This window comes from Geotrypetes seraphini, chromosome 13 (assembly GCF_902459505.1).
Source record: "Geotrypetes seraphini chromosome 13, aGeoSer1.1, whole genome shotgun sequence".
Classification (NCBI taxonomy): domain Eukaryota; kingdom Metazoa; phylum Chordata; class Amphibia; order Gymnophiona; family Dermophiidae; genus Geotrypetes; species Geotrypetes seraphini.
Window position 1 is genome coordinate 25,748,791 of NC_047096.1, and position 18,780 is coordinate 25,767,570.

The window sequence follows — 18,780 nt, forward strand, 5'->3', positions numbered from 1 at the left end:
GAATTGAAGTTTGAAATCGGAGAGTTATTGCAAAAACTTGCAAACCTGACAATCAGAACTGGACAGATACCGGACGACTGGAGGATAGCGAACGTCACCCCAATTTTCAAAAAAGGATCGAGAGGGGAACCGGGCAACTATAGACCTGTTAGTCTTACGTCTGTCCCTGGCAAGATGGTTGAAGCACTGATCAAGGATAGCATAGTCCGGCACTTGGACGCATACGACTTGATGAAACCCAGTCAACATGGATTCATGAAAGGGAAATCATGTTTGACTAATTTACTCCAATTTTTCGAGACCGTGAACGAGCAAATTGATAGTGGGTAGCCGGTGGACATAATATACTTGGACTTCCAGAAAGCGTTCGACAAAGTTCCACACGAAAGACTTCTCAGGAAACTACAAAGTCATGGCATAGAGGGGGATATACAAAGATGGATAGGCAAATGGCTGGAAAACCGAAAGCAGAGAGTGGGCATAAATGGGAAGTTCTCCGACTGGGAGAAAGTGACTAGTGGTGTACCCCAGGGCTCGGTACTTGGGCCGATCCTTTTTAATATTTATATCAATGACCTGGAGGAAGGAACATCCAGTGAGATCATCAAGTTTGCAGACGATACAAAACTATGCCGGGCAATCAGATCGCAGGAGGATAGAGAGAAACTCCAGAGCGACTTGTGTCGGTTAGAAACATGGGCGGAGAAATGGCAGATGAAGTTCAATGTGGAGAAATGCAAGGTAATGCATTTAGGCAATAAAAATAAGGAATACGAGTATACAATGTCAGGTGCAACTCTGGGGAAGAGTGAACAAGAAAAGGACCTGGGTGTACTGATAGATAGGACCCTGAAGCCGTCGGCACAATGCGCGGCAGCGGCAAAGAAGGCAAATAGAATGTTGGGCATGATAAAGAAAGGAATCTCGAGTAGATCAGAGAAAGTTATAATGCCGCTTTATAGGGCAATGGTCAGACCACACTTGGAATACTGTGTCCAACATTGGTCCCCCTACCTAAAGAAGGATATAAAGCTGCTGGAGAGGGTGCAGAGACGAGCAACAAAACTGGTGAAGGGTATGGAGAAACTGGAATACGAGGACAGACTTATAACACTAGGATTGTTCTCCCTTGAGAAAAGGAGACTGCGTGGGGATATGATCGAGACCTTCAAAATACTGAAAGGAATCGACAAAATAGAGCAGAGAAGATTATTTACATTGTCCAATTTGACACGGACTAGAGGACATGTAATGAAGCTGAGGGGGGACAGGTTCAGGACTAATGTCAGGAAGTTCTGCTTTACTCAGAGAGTGGTTGACACCTGGAATGCCCTCCCAGAGGAGATTATGACAGAATCGACCATCCTAGGCTTCAAGAGCAAACTAGATGCATATCTCCTTAAGAGAGGCATATAAGGATTTGATGGACTATAAATTACGCCAGGTGTACACCTGGCAGGGCCTCCGCGTGTGCGGATCGCCGGACTTGATGGACCGAAGGTCTGATCCGGAGAAGGCAGTTCTTATGTTCTTATGTTCTTATGTTGAGTGGAGTGGACTAACTGGGGGGTGGAAATGGGCCCGGAGTTTGCTCAGCAGAATTTCCCAGACCACCTCTTCCTCTCAACACATTGACACGCTGCCACCACCACCACTAGAAACACCTCACTGGGTAGGCCAGCTATGCTATAAACTTTATAAAACACATTATTATATTTTCTTATAAAGCACATATTTTAACTGAACTCTCTGACATCCTCAGCCTTTCCATTCACAAAAATAGAAGGAAGAAAAGTTCCCATTTCCTGCTGTTTCATGTCCCCGGCCTATACAATATTTTTTTTCTGCAGACCCTTCAAAAGTCTGATCAAATCCTCGTTTCACTTGCATTATAAAGTACTGAGGATGCCATCTCTCCCCAATCCCAGGTCCTAAAGTCTAAGACAGTAGCGCAAACTAATGCTGCCAGATTCAGGAAAAAAAATTTTGATTCGATTCAGCCTATTGAATTGGTTTTTCAATTCGATTTTCCTGCCCAGTTGGGTGATTTTTTTCAAAACTCCTGGTGGGTTTTATAGCTTTTTCACCCCCTTTGGCTTCTCCTAACCACACTGGCGCTGTGGTGTAAATAAAATAAAGAAACAAAAAGGACTTTTCCTCTCTCTGTTAAATCCTAGCTCACGTTTGCAGTCCAACACCAGCTCTGGCAGGATACACATTTCAAATCTGACATATTATAATCACAAAACAGAAAATAAAATTAATTTTTCTACCTTTTGTTGTCTGGTTATATTTCAAATCTTGTTGGTCCAAGGCTCTGGTTTTCTTCTGATAACTTATTGCCAGGGTCTCCTTCTTTCTTCTTTCTGCGTGCTAACCATCCATCTGCCAACTCTGTCCTCCCTTTCCATTTCCCTTCCCTCCCCAGGAAGTCTGGTATCTTTCCTTTTTTTCATCTCCCTCCACCGATCCACCTTTTCTTAACTACCCTTTCATCCGGCATCTCTCCCTCCTTCCCCACCATCCCAGAGTCCACCATCTCTCCCTTTCTTTTCCCAATTACCCTCCTATCCAGTATCTCTATCCCTCCTCCACACCATCCCTTGTGTCCAATTTCTCTCCCTTTCAGTTCCCTCCCTCCCTAAATCCCATGGTCCATCATTTCTCTCCCTCTCCTCTATTTTCAGACCCATTATTTCTTCACCCCCCCCCCAAAGTTTGGCATATGCACGTCTCTTTGAACACCCCCTTCCCTCCGTGTACTTCTAAACCAGGGTCCCCCCAAAGGCCTGTCCCCCCTTAAAGGTCTGCCTGTCCCCTCTTGAAGGCCTGCACCCCCCTTGTAGGCCTGTCCCCCCCTTGAAGGCCTGTCCCTCCCCCTTGTAGGCCTGTCCCCCCACCTTGAAGACCTGCCTGCCTGTCCCCCCTTGAAGGCCTGTCCCCCCCCTTGAAGGTCTGCACCCCCCCGAAGGCCTGCACCCCCCTGAAGGCCTGTCCCCCCCTTGAAGGCCTGTCCCACCCCCTTGTAGGCCTGTCCCCCCCTTGAAGGCCTGCCTGACTGTCCCCCCTTGAAGGCCTGTCCCCCTCTTGAAGGCCTGTTCCCCCCCTTGAAGGCCTGCACCCCCCCCGAAGTCCTGCACCCCCCCTGAAGGCCTGCACCCCCCCTGAAGGCCTGTCCCACCCCCTTGTAGGCCTGCCCACCCCCTTGTAGACCTGTCCCCCCTTGTAGACCTGTCCCCCCCTTGAAGGCCTGCCTGCCCCCCCCTTGAAGGCCTGTCCCTCCCCTTTGAAGGTCTGCCCCCCCCCCGAAGGCCTGTTCCCCCCCCCCCTTGAAGGCCTGCCTGCCTGTCACCCCCCTCCCCCTTGAATGCCTGCCTGCCCACCCGCCCCACCCCGAAGGACCCGCTCGCCCCCCTGGCCTCCCCGCACCACCTATGAAGCAGCACTACCTATGCTCCCGGCCTTGCCGTTCAGTCCCCACCACCACCCCCGAAGGACCGCTCGCCCCACTGACCTTCCTGCACCACCTATGAAGCAGCCGCAGCAGGATCGCGACGTCAGCTATCCCTGCGCTGCTTAGGCGCTGCTTCCTGCGCCGCGTTCCCGCCCCTCCTCTGACGTCAGAGGAGGGGCGGGTCCGCGGCCGCAGGAAGCAGCGCCCAAGCAGCTCAGGGATAGCTGACCTCGCGATCCTGCTGCTTGCTGCTTCACAGGTGGTGCAGGAAGGTCAGTGGGGTGAGCGGTCCTTCGGGGGTGTGGGGGGACTGAACGGCAAGGCCAGGAGCACCCCTTCAGGGCTGGCACCCAGGGCGGACCGCCCCTCCCGCCCCCCCCTTGGTACGCCACTGCTCAAAGGTACCTTGACCTGCATTCTTTGCTACATAACACCAGGAAAATGGATCGGCAAAAAAAAAGTACTCGAAGACTTCATCTTCAAGAACTCTCTAACATCAACACACAACCTGCTCCTTGGAGACATAAACCTCCACCTAGAAGACCACACCTCCAAACAAGTTGAAAACATACTATAATACCTCAAAGCACTAACCTACCAGATTCTTAACCCCCAACCCACACATGATAAAGGCCACCAACTAGATATCGCTGCATACATGACCCAACACCCTCACACAACTGAAATCCACATCTCAAATGGGGCTTGGCACCCTTCCCTCTGATCAGACCATTATAAATACACACTGGGCACAATGCAATAACAAACATCAACGCCACAAAACTGCCATCAAAACCTGCCAAAAAAATCGAACCCACCACATTCTGGGACAAAGCAGACCTCGCAATCGATACCATAGACACCAAAGAATTCATATCCCAATGGCGAACCTCAAGTGAAACAATCCTGAATGAGCTAGCACCTGTAAAATCAAAATACAGAATCTGCAGACCGTCTGACAAATGGTTCGACACCGAACTTCTCCAACTCAAAAAGCATTGCAGACAACTGGAAAGAGACTGGAAAAAAAACAACCAAGAACACACTAAAACAGCATGGAGAAGCCTAATAAAACAATATAAGGTCAAACTCAAGGAAAAACGAAAAGCTTACTACTCCAAACTGGTCGGCATGGAGGCCCTAGACACAAAAAAACTATTCAAACTAGTGAAAAACCTCATTGATACCAAACCTTTCCTAGCCACACAAGGAAACCATCCACCAACAGCAACCCAACTTGCAGACCACTTCAAAAACAAGATTACTAAGATCAGGACCACCTTCATCAACACACACAACCACCTCGACGAGATAATAACAAACCTCATAATAGGAGAAGCCATAGCAGCTGACAGACACTGGACCAACTTCCCAGTAGTACATTGGTCTGACAATGAACCGACTCTACAAAAAATATAGTCATGCATCATGTGACCTGAACAACTGTCCCACATATCTGATAACAAATGCCTCCCCCAAATTTAAAGCTAACCTCATGCAATGGATACAAACCACACTCACGGAAGGTCTATTCCCACAGGACCTAGGAGAGATCATAATCACCCAATTGTTAAAGACCATAAAGGTCCAATAGATATTCCCTCCAACTACAGACCCATCGCTTCAATACCAATCTACGTTAAACTAATAGAAGGTCTAGTTGCTCAATACCTCACTAACTACCTGGAAGATCACAACCTACTTCATCCCTCACAATCAGGGTTCAGATCCAACCATAGCACAGAGTCTCTACTAGCAACCCTACTAGACACAGCCCGACAGCACCTTAGCAAAGGCAGAAGGATGCTGATAATTCAACTTGATCTCTCTGCTGCATTCGACCTGGTTGACCACTCCATACTACTACAGATACTTGAAGCCATAGGGATATCAGGCAGGGTATACAACTGGTTCCAAGGATTTCTTAAATCAAGAACTTACAGAGTAAAATCAAACGATCTTAAATCAGAACCATGGTTTAACCCCTGTGGAGTTCCTCAAGGGTCACCACTGTCATCTACACTCTTCAACCTCTTTGTATCCTCCCTTGGGACCACTCTAGATAACTTAAATGTAACATCTTTCAGCTACGCGGACGACATTACCATACTTCTCCCCTTTGATTCTCCAGACCCCACCTCAACAGAAAAACTGAAAAAAACACTAGAAGCAGTGGAAAAATGGATGATAGACCACAAACTGAAACTAAACTCAGACAAAACAAAATTTATTTTGCTCGAAAAGGCCAAAACCCCTTCCATTTCAGAATTAGAAATTAATGCCACCAAATACCCTACACAGTCCGATCTTAAACTCTTAGGAGTGATGATAGATAGATGCTGCACAATGCAGGTCAAAATTAACAAGATTACCCAGAAAGCATTTTTAACCATGAGAAATCTACGAAAAATAAGAAAATTATTCGACATAGAGCAATATAGGCTCATAGTCCAATCCCTAGTCCTAGATCTAGTGGACTATTGCAATATCCTTTATCTACCATGCCCTGCATTCAAGATAAAACAACTACAGACTGTACAGATTGATCTACTCACTGAGTAAATATGACCACATCACCACTGCCTACCTGGACTCACACTGGTTACCAATACAAGCACGAATTCGATTCAAACTATACTGTCTATTATTCAAAGCTATAAATGGCACTGCCCCCACTTACCTAACCAACCGCTTAAATCAGAATCTTACTACTAAGCAAAGAAGAACTCAGACCCCTTTTACTTACCCCCCATTCAAAGGTACTCGGTACAAGAAGATGTTTGACAACCTACTAGCGATGCAGGCAGCGAAACTTGACCACTCCATCTCCAACTTACTGACAACAACAAGCAACTTCAAATCATTTTGAAAAGGAATCAAAACTCTGCTATTCCAAAAATTTATCCAGACATCCTAAATCATTCCCTTGTCCTTTTTCCTCCCTTGTAAACCCCCCCCCCAAATAGTCTAACCCCTCTTGTAATTTTTTTCTCTCCAAAGTATCTACCATGTATACCTCTACCTAACTTGCAAATCTTCTGGAAATGTACAGTTAGCTTCTTTGTAATCCTAATTCCTAAACTGTAATGTTCCTGGAAATGTCCAGTCACTTCTTTGTAATCCGCCTAGAACTGCAAGGTACAAGCGGAATAGAAGTCACTAATGTAATGTAATGTATTTACAAAGATGGTGCAAGGGATGTTCACCTGTTACACTTTGGAAATCTTGACTGTAGTTTTTCCAGGATTTTGCTCAGTTGATCTGGAGGCCTTATCTGGTTAATTGCACATGGAATCCTATTTCCCCCCAGTCCTGGGGGAACTGAAACAGGTTTTGTGTGGGGTGGAAACACCTTAGGTGCCAATCCTGGACTGTTCCGCCCTTGGGAGCCAGAGAGGGAAGGTGAAGGTTGGCTGGACACAGAACCTGTAGAAGGACCAAGGAAGGACAGCAATACAGAATCTGCAGGGGGCAAGGCTGTGATGACAGGTCCTGGGGCAAATGGAAGCTGGGAAGGCGGTAAAGGATTCTGCTGAAAGACTGGAAATCGCAAATTCATCTGAAAAAAAAAACAAGGTAAGAAAGAAAAAGAGAAATTTAACTACGAAAGTAAATGTGGAAAAAAAAAAAAAAATCACATATGCCTAGTTAAGAAATGTACATTCCATAAATAAATCAAAGTAAGGAAAGAGCCTGCATACTAACCTCTGCAGGAGCAGGTGGCAGTGTGGGGGAGGGGATCCGTGTAAGGGTGCTAAGCTTCGTTCCATTCTTCACCAGCTGAATTTGATCATTAAATTGAGCCTATGCAAGCAAAGGACAAAATTATCATCAAATTTATCAAAGCCACATACAGCAAAACGCCTAAAGGGAGCAAGTGTGCGTGTGTGAGAGAGACTTGATTGGATTAGATTTATTAATTTGATATACCACTACTGATCAAAAGTACTTAGGGATACAAAAGAAAACATATACTAAGTCATCATAAGAACATAAGAAGTGCCTTCACCAGATCAGACCTTAGGTCCATCTAGACCGGCGACCCGCGCACGCGGAGGCCAAGCTAGGTGTTCCCTGATGAATCCCTTGTTTACCCGTATCCCTCAATGTGATTCGCAAGAAGGTGTGCATCCAACTTGCCCTTGAATCCCCGAATGGTGGTCTCCGTCACAACCTCCTCTGGGAGAGCATTCCAGGCGTCCACCACTCGCTGTGTAAAGCAGAACTTCCTGACATTTGTCCTGGATCTGTTGCTCCTCAGTTTCAGTCCATGACCTCTTGAACGTGTCACATTTGACAATGTGAATAATGATGTTTCTTGCTCTATTTTGTAGAATCCTTTTAGTATTTTAAAAGTCTCTATCATATCCCCTCGCAGTCTTCTCTTCTCGAGGGTGAACAATCCCAGTTTTCTGAGGCGTTCTTTGTAGCTCAAATTCTCCATACCTTTTACTAGCTTCGTGGCTCGCCTCTGCACCCTCTCCAGCAGGGTTATATCTTTCTTTAGGTAGGGAGACCAGTGTTGGATACCAGTACTCCAAGTGTGGTCTGACCATTGCTCTGTAAAGCGGCATTATGATGTCTGCCGATCTACTCGTGATTCCCTTCTTTATCATGCCCAACATCCTGTTCGCTTTCTTTGCCGCCGCTGCACATTGAGCCAACGGCTTCAGGGTCCTGTCTATCAGTACTCCCAGGTTCCTTTCTTGTTCGCTCTTGCCCAAAATTACACCTAAAACATTTTATATTCGTGTTCCTTATTTTTCCTGTCCAGGTGCATGACTTTGCATTTTTCTATATTGAACTTCATCTGCCACTTTTCCGTCCACACATTTATTATATAGATAGTATACAGTACTTATAAGCAAATACAACATATCATCAACAAAATAATGGCCTCTGCCTACAAAAAACAGTCAAAAATTACTAATATAGTGCATGACCTAAATCAATCAATTAGGGTCAAATATCCTACAAATAATTATCATTAGCCAAAATGCTGCTTAGAATAAGAGAGAGGACTATAGAAATTGCCTGTCAATGAATTCCAAAGGGCAGGGCCTGCATAAAAGAAGGATCTTTGCTCCTTGTTCATGACAATTTAATTCTTTTAAGAACCGGCGATTGAAATTGATCTTTCTGAGAACGTAAAAGTCTTGATGGTGAATATCTTAATATGTTCTGCAGATATTCTGGCTAGGCAATATTCCAAGCTTTAAACATTAAACAAAGCATTTTGAATTCTATATGTTTACTGATAAGTGACCAATGCAGATTAGACAAAACTGGAGTAATATGCTCCTTTTTTTTTTTTTTTTTACACCCGTGAGTAATCTAGCTGCAGTGTTCTGAACAACCTGGAAACACTGCAAAAATTAGTTTTGTTGGATCCATAAGAACATAAGAATTGCCGCTTCTGGGTCAGACCAAAGGTCCATCGCGCTCAGCAGTCCGCTCACGCGGCGGCCCCCAGATCAAAGACCTGTGCCCTAACCGAGACCAGCCCTACCTGCGTTTGTTCTGGTTCAGCAGAACTTGTCCAACCTTGTTTTGAATCCCTGGAGAGTGTTTTCCCTTATAACAGACTCCGGAAGAGCATTCCAGTTCTCTATCACTCTCTGGGTGAAGAAAAACTTCCTTACGTTTGTACGGAATCGATCCCCTTTTAACTTTAGAGAGTGCCCTTCGCAACTTGTTATAAAGGCATGGACTAGTTTAATCAAATTTTCTTTAGTCAGCAAAGATTTTAATTGAAGCAACATGTGCAAATAATAAAAACATGATTTTACCACAACTAATTTGAGGCTTAAAACTCAAGTTGTCATCACAGCGCACTCCTAAGGTGGTTAAATGCAAAGAAAGAGACAACTGCTGACCATTGAGAACTGACAAATTTTTCAATCCCCTTTGCTTATGAGAAATCCACATTGCAGACAATTTTTGTATATTTAGGACAACATTGTGCTCAAACAGCCATGTGATGAGAGAATCTATACAAAGAGATTGTCCCTTCAATTGACAGTGCTGGATAAATAAGAATATCTGACAATTCTCTAGTGCCAGAACTTGTTTTCTTTACACTAAAAACTTACAAAGATGTCCTCTTTCTTCTCTCGTATGTTATTCAGCCTCATTTCCCACTCCTGCTTGTTTCGGGCGGCATCCAGAGTTAAAGGTGCTGACCTGTTCAATAAAAGAAGGATTTCATTTTAAATTTTTTATTCATTTTTCATACTACAACAAGTGTAACACAGAAATTTAAACGATCTCAAAAAATATACACTTGATTTTCTTTCATGTATCACTGTAAATACAATATATCATTATAAATTCATGTACAATAATAACTAAAATATATATGTATTACATAATATGTATAACAATTGTTACTAGAACTTAAAACCCTCCCTTCCCTCCCCTCCCAATACAAATAACACTTATAATAAAAATAAGAGAAGGATTGATGGTGACAAGCACTTGACAGAAAAAGATAGTGAGAGGAATGCAGGGGAAAAGCATCAAGAAGAAAAACCAAACATATGAGATAATCTGGTGTTTCCTCTCTTGCTAGATTCCAATTCTGCTTAAACACAGAAACATTATGTCTCGCCTGTTAATTTTCTTTTCTTGAATCCTATCAGACCAGTCCAAAACCTGTGGGTTATGTCATTCAACCAGCTTATGGAGACAGAGACCAAAGACCTGCGAGCAGTGGCATAGTAAGGAGGGAGTGGGGGGTGCGGTCCACCCCGGGCACCGTGTCAATGGGGGCACTGGCACCTTTCTGCCCTGCCACACCATGCTCGCACCATCCCTCCCCCATACTGCTGTAGATCTTTGCTAGTACGAGCAACTTCTCCTGCCTGTTGCTTGCACCAACCTGGTTCCCCTCTGAATCACTTCCGGGTCACATAAGAACATAAGCAATGCCTCCGCTGGGTCAGACCTGAGGTCCATCGTACCCAGCAGTCCACTCACGCAGTGGCTCAACAGGTCCAGGACCTGTGCAGTAATCCTCTATCTATACCCCTCTATCCCCTTTTCCAGCAGGAAATTGTCCAATCCTTTCTTGAACCCCAGTACCGTACTCTGCCCTATTATACCCTCTGGAAGCACATTCCAGGTGTCCACCACACGTTGGGTAAAGAAGAACCTCCTAGCATTCGTTTTGAATCTGTCTCCTTTCAACTTTTCCGAGTGCCCTCTTGTTCTTTTATTTTTCGAAAGTTTGAAAAATCTGTCCCTCTCCACTCTCTCTAAGCCCTTCATGATGTAATGTAATTTATTTCTTTTATACCGCTACATCCGTTAGGTTCAAAGCGGTTACAGAAAATATACATTAAAAATTATGAGAAAGAAAGGCACTTTTGAAATTCCCTCACTGTCCCGAAGGCTCACAATCTAACTAAGGTGCCTAGAGATTAGTAAAGAAGTGAAGAGTTCAGAAAAAGGAAAAAATAAGAAAGAAAACATTCTAACAGGAATGTATTGAATTAAGTATTATGGAAGATAAAGGAGTTGATAGTTTGATAGTTAATAAGGTTGATAGTCCCAGGAAGCCTTGTCTCCTCCAATGTGATGGTCTCCTCCTTACAGTCATTATGTCTCACTGCCCTTGCTCCAGCTGCTACCTTGAATGACTGTTTCAAGGAAACTGCTCCAGATGAAGTCTGCGGTAAATACCAGTTTTCCTCCTCTGATGAAAATCATCTGTTGCCGATCTCTGTGCGTGCCAGTGCCGCAGGAGCTGAGGTTGACAGGGAACTCACATCGCATGGATCCCGCAACTCTGGTGTGAAACCCCGGAGGCAAGTTGAGCTGATGGATGTCGAGACTCTAGTGCAGAAGTTCACACACTCAGGATGGGCAAGCACCGAACAGGCCGCCGCTGTCAAAGCCAGGAGCGAAGGAGACAGACGGAGACAGCGAAGAGGACCGCACTGACCATTTGGGTGCCAAAGTCGGCGAGTCTCCCGCTCCAGCATGACTCGCCCTGTACCTCCGGACGGTGGGTTCCGTGGGAGTCTCCCTCCAGCTCCCCCAGCTGCAGGCCAACGACCACAGCGCAGCATCTGCGATGCTCTCATCCTGGGAGCCCGACTCGATCGTTGCCTCATGCCGCCTGCCTGATTCCTGTCGTCTCTCCCTCCGCTCCCAAATAGGGGAAACTGCAGCGCACAGCCGCCGGCAAGCAGCAGCAAAGGATCCAGATGGTGTCTTTCACAACCAAAAAAAACAAGGCCTCAACCGGACTATCTTAGCCACATCCACAAAGTCCATCAAACCACAAATAAAGGGATTCCCAACTGCCAAGTTGGACCCAACGGTCAAATCATTAAAACAATAAATAACTTTAAAAATAAATATATAATAAAGGAAAAGAAACTCAAAAAAAAGAAACAAAGATCAAAGACAAAAACAATAATTAAAAATTCAATAATAAAAATTATAAAAAACAAAAGAAAAGAAAAGTAGTTGAGAGGAGATGGGACAGCAGATGACTTAACTGTCCGCCATCTTGTTAGAATTGTAAGTCTCTATCATATCCCCTCTAAGTCTCCTCTTCTCCAGGGAGAGTCCCAGTTTCTCCAATCTCTCAGCGTATGAAAGGTTTTCCATACCTTTTATCAGATGTGTCGCTCTCCTCTGAACCAGCTCGAGTAACACCATATCCTTCTTAAGGTACGGCGACCAATACTGGACGCAGTACTCCAGATGTAGACGCACCATCGCCCGATACAACGGCAGGATAACTTCTTTCGTTCTGGTAGTAATACCCTTCTTGATTATACCAGGAAGTGACATCAGAGGGAAATCCAATGTTGGCATGAGGAGCATGCTGGAGAAGCCACTCATGCTGGTGATGATTTAGAGGTATGGAGGGGAAAAGAGAGTGCGAGTGAGGGTGGGAAGGAGCAGGTGGTGTGGAAGGCCGGAGGGGGGGGGGGCACCACCGCCTCAGGCACCTCCTACCCTTACTACACCACTGCCTGTGAGTAGAACCGCCTTTGCTGGATAAAGATGAGCAGAGATATAAACAACTGCTAATGTGGCAAGACCATCTGGAGGGGAGAGGAAGGATGGGAAGGAGGGAGAGTTGGCCTCCAAAAAAAACATAAATGTGTAGCGCTCTGCCCAAAAAGCACATGTATTGACTGATTCGAGCAGGCAGAGCAAGGGAAGGAAAAGAACTGAGTTGAGAATAATAAGAAGCATACAACCGTCCTCAGAGGAAAGGGTAATAATGTAAGAAAAGTAATGTGCAGAGAGGCTCTAAAATAGGAGATGACCTCATAGTGGCAGACGAATCTGAGTATAGGCGAGGGAGATGACACAAAGATCCAAGAAGAAATAGTAGAATGCGAAATAGAAAGTGGCACATATAGAGGTGCCAGATGAAAAAAACAGGCAAAGCCATACTTTTCCCAGATGGAGAGGATAAGAAGTGAAAGGGAAAAAAATTTAAAAACAAAATGAAAGGGTGGTTCCCGTTGAATAGACTAATGTCTAAGGAAAAAATCAGGAACTAAATCATAGAAAGGAGCGAAAGCACACTTACCATAATGGGTGTTATCCGGGGACAGCAGGCAGATATTCTCACATGTGGATGACATCATCCACGGAGCCTGGGACAGACAGCATTCAAAGTGAACTGTCACGTTAAATTTTAAGAAACTTCATGACTGCCCATAGCGCGCATGCACGAGTGCCTTTCCAATTGATGTAGGCTTGCAGTACCTCAATTCCGTAAGCAAGCTAAGAAGCCAACCAGGGCAGGTGGGAGGGATGTGAGAATATCTGCCTGCTGTCCCCGGATAACACCCATTACAGTAAGTAACTGTGCTTTATCCTAGGACAAGCAGGCAGCATATTCTCAAGGCTTGCTGAAATGGGATGGAGGGAGAATTGGCCAATAAGAAGAAAATTAATTCTGCAATATTGCTTGGACGAAACGTCCATCTCGTCTTAAATAGAATTCTAGACAGTAGCAAGATGTGAATGTGTGAATTGAGGACTAAGGGCTCCTTTTACAAAGCCGTGCTAGGGTTTTTAGCGCTCGCACATTTTTAGCATGCACTAAGCCCCGCACCAGCCCAAAAACTACCGCCTGCTCAAGAGGAGGCGGTAGTGGCTAGCGCGGCCGGCAAATTAGCGCGTGCTATTACATGCGTTAAACCGCTAACATGGCTTCGTAAAAGGAGCCCTAAGTAGCTGCTTTACAAATTTCATCAATGAGAGTGGAACGTAAGAAAGCTACTGATGCTGCCATAGCTCGGACTTCGTGTGCTGTAACACGATCCTCGAGCTGCAGCCCAGCCTGAGCATAGCAGAAAGAAATACAAGCCGTTAGCCATGTGAAAATAGGTCTTTTTGGTTACAAGCTTGCCCGTTCTGTTAGGATCAAAGGAGATGAACAGTTGAGGTGATGTCCTGTGATGTCCAAGGCCCATCTACAGTCCAAAGTGTGAAGAGCTGTTTCTCCAGAATGAGCATAAGGCTTTGGGAAGAAAATAGGTAGCACAATAGACTGATTTAGATGAAATTCTGTGACCACTTTCGGGAAGAATTTAGTATGGGTGCGGAGAACTACCTTATCAAGATGGAATTCTACGAACGGTGAGTCCGACACCAATGCTTGGAGTTTACTCATTCTACAGGCAGACGTGAGAGAGCTCAAGAAGACCACTTTCTAAGTGAGAAACATGAGATGAGTAGAAGTCATTGGCTCAAATGGTGGTTTAATCAGAGTGGCTAGAACAATATTAAGATCCCAGACAACCTGAGGAGGCTTAAGTGGAGGTTTGGAATTGGATAGTCCCTTCATAAACCTGGAAACAAGAGGATGAGAGGCCAGAGATTTATTGTTGACATGAACGTGAAAAGCACTGAAGTGAAGATGAAGAAGATAATCTAATGTTGACGACAGACAGGAAGATGAAGCATCTTGGTGTTGAAGAGTACATCACGCATTGAAACGTGTCCACTTCTGCTGATAACATTGCCGAGTAGAAGGTTTTCTAGAAGCAGCAATAATGGCTTGTACAGCATCTGATAGATTAGGATTTACTGAAGTCAAGCCAAGAGGTACCAAGCTGTGAGGTGTAGCGATTGCAGATTGGGATGTAAAAGAGACCCTTGACTGATAGGTTGGGGAAGAGGCTGGGTAGGCAGTAAAATGGCTATACTCCCTAAAAGCACACCAAAAAGACTGTGCTAGTTTCTGAGGGGTGGATGACTGAGATTTTTTAGGTCATTGCTGCTTTTGCCTCTTCTGTGGTGGTGGTTTGGATGAAGAGAATGTTGCAGGATATCTCCTCTTATAAGGATAGGCAGCTGGTCTTGAAGTTGACTTATAAGGTTGAGATTTGTTCTTTGACCTGTTCAAAAAGCTCCAGTTCTGCTTGTGCTGCGTGAACTTTTGGGTGGCTGCCTCTACTCAATCCCCAAAAGGTTCTTCTCCGAGACATGGAATGTTGGCTAAACGATCTTGCACATTAATGTCCATGCCTAAAACTCATAGCCAAGCCGGACGCCTCAGAGCTACAGACATGGCGGATGATCTAGATGACATCTCGAACGCATCAAATGCTATCCGAGTCATATAGTTCCTAGTTTGAAAAAGGCTGTGAGTTGTCTGTCGGAATCCCTCCAGATGCTCCGGAGGAAGATACTGCTCAAAGTCGGCTAACTTTTTGACAAGATGTTTAAAGTAAAAGGACATATAGAAGTTGTAATTCAGCACTCTATTGACCAACATTGAATTGTGCGAACCTCACACCCCGGTGCAGCAGAAGCATAAACTCTGGTACTAGATGATTTCTTCAGGGTTGATTCCACCAGCAGCAATTGGTGTTGCAGCTGTGGCTTATCAAATCCTGGGCAGGACATTATTCTATAAAGAGAATCAATTTTCCTCAGGGCTGCAGTGACCGATAGGGGATTTCTCCAATTTCAAAATAGGGCAACTTTAGAAGCTCCTTAGGTGATTCATCATAATCTAAGACGTTCAAATGCACCTAAACTTCCCACCCTCATGACAACTCTGTGCCGTCCTCTCTGGTGGTCTAGTAGCCTTTTTGGGGCAGGAATGATCCCGAGTTGCTCTATAATATAAAACAATGGTCTCACTAGTCAACCATGGGGGCTTTCAGCCCCTAAGACTATATTATACTGTGTAGACAGTCACCTGAGGTAGGTCAAGTTCAAAGCAGCTTCATTCTTCTCTTCTTCTAGTCTTAGCACCAGCAGGTCCCTCCGACTCTCCAGAGACAGGATCTGCCAAAAACAGAGCATGCTGGTGAGTTTATAAGTTAATCCATTACGACTTCTAATCTAATAACAAATCCTTTCCTTAGCAGCAGTACAGAGAGCACCAGCTGTGCCTCTTATGGAAACAGCCTTTCCTTACTGTTTTTAATTTTCCTTCTTCAAACTTCTGCAAAATGCTGGCCCCAAGGCTCAAAGCTTCTATGAGCATAAATGTGCAGTTAACATTATGTGTATGTGCACATTATCATGCACTGAATGCTCAGGTCAGATATTAACATGCACAGTACAGATGGCCACAAATTTTACTAAAAAGTATTAAAATGAATGTTAATACATTTATTTATTTATTTCGATTTCTATCATGGTCTCCCAGAAGCTCAGAACGGGTTACAATCGTTTGAAAACAGACTAGTCATGACAACAAATAGGTTACAGTAGACGATAACAGAGCTTATTCTGGAGACCAGACTGGTCATAGCGAAGAGTACTAGGAGAAGTATATTGAGGAGGCAGTTTTTAATGGCCCGATTGGCATTGGGAAACCAGGTGTCTTGGAGCTACTTTTTTTTCAGCATATCCATGCAAATGTATGGTTAGATATGCTGGAATTAAATATATATGCCTTATTCCTAAACAATTAAAGGTCCTTCCTAGATCTTAAGATCATTTAAAAGTATGGAACATTAGATAGGATGAGAAAATTTTGTTAAGCCCATAGTCGTTTCTTTATTGTTATAGCAAATGTGCCTTATTTTTTGAAAGATGAATGTATACTTCCCGTAATTGATCCACTTGTACCCGTTCTACACCACTCAGGATTTTGTAGTCTTCAGTCATATCTCCCCTCAGCCGTCTCTTTTCCAAACTGAAGAGCCCTAACCTCTTTAGTCTTTCCTCATATAAGAGGAGTTCCATTTTCTTTTATCATCTTGGTTGTTCTTTTTTTTAACCTTTTCTAATTCCACTATATCTTTTTTAAGATACGGCAACTGGAACTGAACACAATACTCAAGGTGAGGTTGCACCAGAGGCATTATAACAATCTTAGGGCTCCTTTTATGAAGGTGCGCTGCGGGTTTTACTGCATGCACTGGATTAGCGCGCGCTAGCCAAAAATCTACTGCCTGCTGAAAAGGAGGCGGTAGTGGCTAGAACACGCGGCATTTTAGCGCGCTCTAAGGCCCTAGCGCGCCTTTGCAAAAGGAGCCCTTAGTCTTAGTATCCCTTTTCTAATAATTCCTAGCATCTTGTTTACTTTTTTTTTTTTTTTTTTAAATCTTTATTCATTTCTAATCTTTCAACAAGTGTACAAATTAAAACCATACATAGTCCTGAAAACATCACTTGGAAATCTATCAAGAAAAACAACAATTGTATATATATAAACCCTTAACCCACACCCCTCCCCATTATTATTATTAACATACACAATATAATAAAAACCCTTCCCCCTCTCTATTATTGATGGTGTATATTTCATTAGAATAATTGGTGTTTAATCATCACAGAAAGATGTCAATGGCCCTCATATTTTAGTAAAGGTCCTATAATTTCCATTATGTACAGCTAATGATCTTTCTATTTTGAAAATGTGACATAATGAGTTCCACCAAAAGTTGAAACTAAGTCTACTGCAATTCTTCCAATTGCTGGTGATATGTTGAATAGCAACTCCAGTCATGATTAATAAAAATTTATTATTAAATGATGATATCTGACTCTTTTTTCTCATAGCTGTTCCAAATAATATCGTATCATAAGATAATGCTACATGATTTTCCAGTAGACAATTTACTTGGTCCCAGATGGAATTCCAAAAGGCTAAAATATAGGGACAATAAAACAAAAGATGATCCAATGTCCCTATTTCAAGATTACAATGCCAGCATCTATTAGACTTTGAACTATTCAACTTTTGTAATCTAACTGGGGTTCAAAATGCTCTATGCAACAGAAAAAACCATGTTTGTCTCATAGATGCAGACATTGTACATCTTATCAAGTTTCAAGTTTGACCTTTATTTGATGAATCGCTTATAACAATATCTAAGCGATGTACAGTGTTAAAAACCATCAGAATGTGGTAATACATTTAATTTACAATAGTCACTCAAAAGACATACAGAATTGGACGAACAGGAGGGGGTGGGAGGAAAGGGAAAAAGTTACAATGTTGTTCTTTGTTAGAAATTGACATCAAAGGGAAAGCACATTGGGTAGTAATGGGTTAGGATGAGATGGGAAGAATATGGGAGCCAAAAAAATGATATTTCATATGTCAAACGCGTCTTGAAATAAGTACGTTTTTAAAATTTTCTTAAACGCAACGAGGTCTGTTTCGTTTTTAATCCTCCAAGACCAAATTTGTGGCCATTGAGAAGCTGAAATCTGATGCTTAATCTCAATGCTCCAAATATGCCTAAGACCATTTTTAGGTTTTTTTTTAACCAAATCAGTAATGGTTTTATTCCACTGCACAGACTGGTGTTTACTGTTTTGGCCACCGCCGCACATTAGGCAGAAGGTTTCAGATCTTTTTCTTGTGCCCTGACCTCAAGGGGACCCTAGCATCTGGTATCTATGATTTGGGTTATTCTTCCCAATCTGCATCGCTTTGCATTTGTCTACATTAAAGTTCATCTGCCATTTGGATCCCCAGTAGATTCCAATTACAGTGTCTTTTCTCCCTGCTTTTATTACTCTTCTGTCTTCAGTTGGTAACTGGGATAGAAATGTAAAACTCAGAACCTTCTTCAAAAGCAGCTTTGAAAAAGGTTTTAAGGGCTGACTGGAATTTTACCCAGACATTTTCTGAGTATAAATAAAAAGGTAACTTATTCCAAAAGGGTGATAAAAAAGAAAGCACTATTTCTTGTACCTTCTCAGTTAGCCTGTGCTAGGCCTGGGAGAACAAGTCAATAATCTTTCAGAGATTGAAGATACTGCATAGCGAAATATGAAATAGTAAGTGAGGGCAGTGGCGTACCTAGGGTATGTGGCACCCGGGGCCCATCATTTTTTGACACCCCCCCCCCCCCCATGTAAAAATTTTTTTT

General features: G+C 43.7%; 1 protein-coding gene across 9 annotated transcripts in view; it reads right to left on the reverse strand.

Annotated features, from left to right (window-relative positions):
- Positions 1 to 18,780, reverse strand: part of RNF214 (ring finger protein 214) — a 58,170-nt gene that overhangs the window by 17,103 nt on the left and 22,287 nt on the right. For all 9 annotated transcript variants that reach the window (XM_033918975.1, XM_033918974.1, XM_033918977.1 and 6 more), the window contains 4 exons: positions 15,642 to 15,730; positions 9,547 to 9,637; positions 7,160 to 7,258; positions 6,661 to 7,013 (listed from right to left, as the gene is read on the reverse strand). In XM_033918975.1, the coding sequence (XP_033774866.1) occupies positions 6,661 to 7,013; positions 7,160 to 7,258; positions 9,547 to 9,637; positions 15,642 to 15,730 (632 nt within the window). The remainder of the gene's footprint in view (positions 1 to 6,660; positions 7,014 to 7,159; positions 7,259 to 9,546; positions 9,638 to 15,641; positions 15,731 to 18,780) is intronic.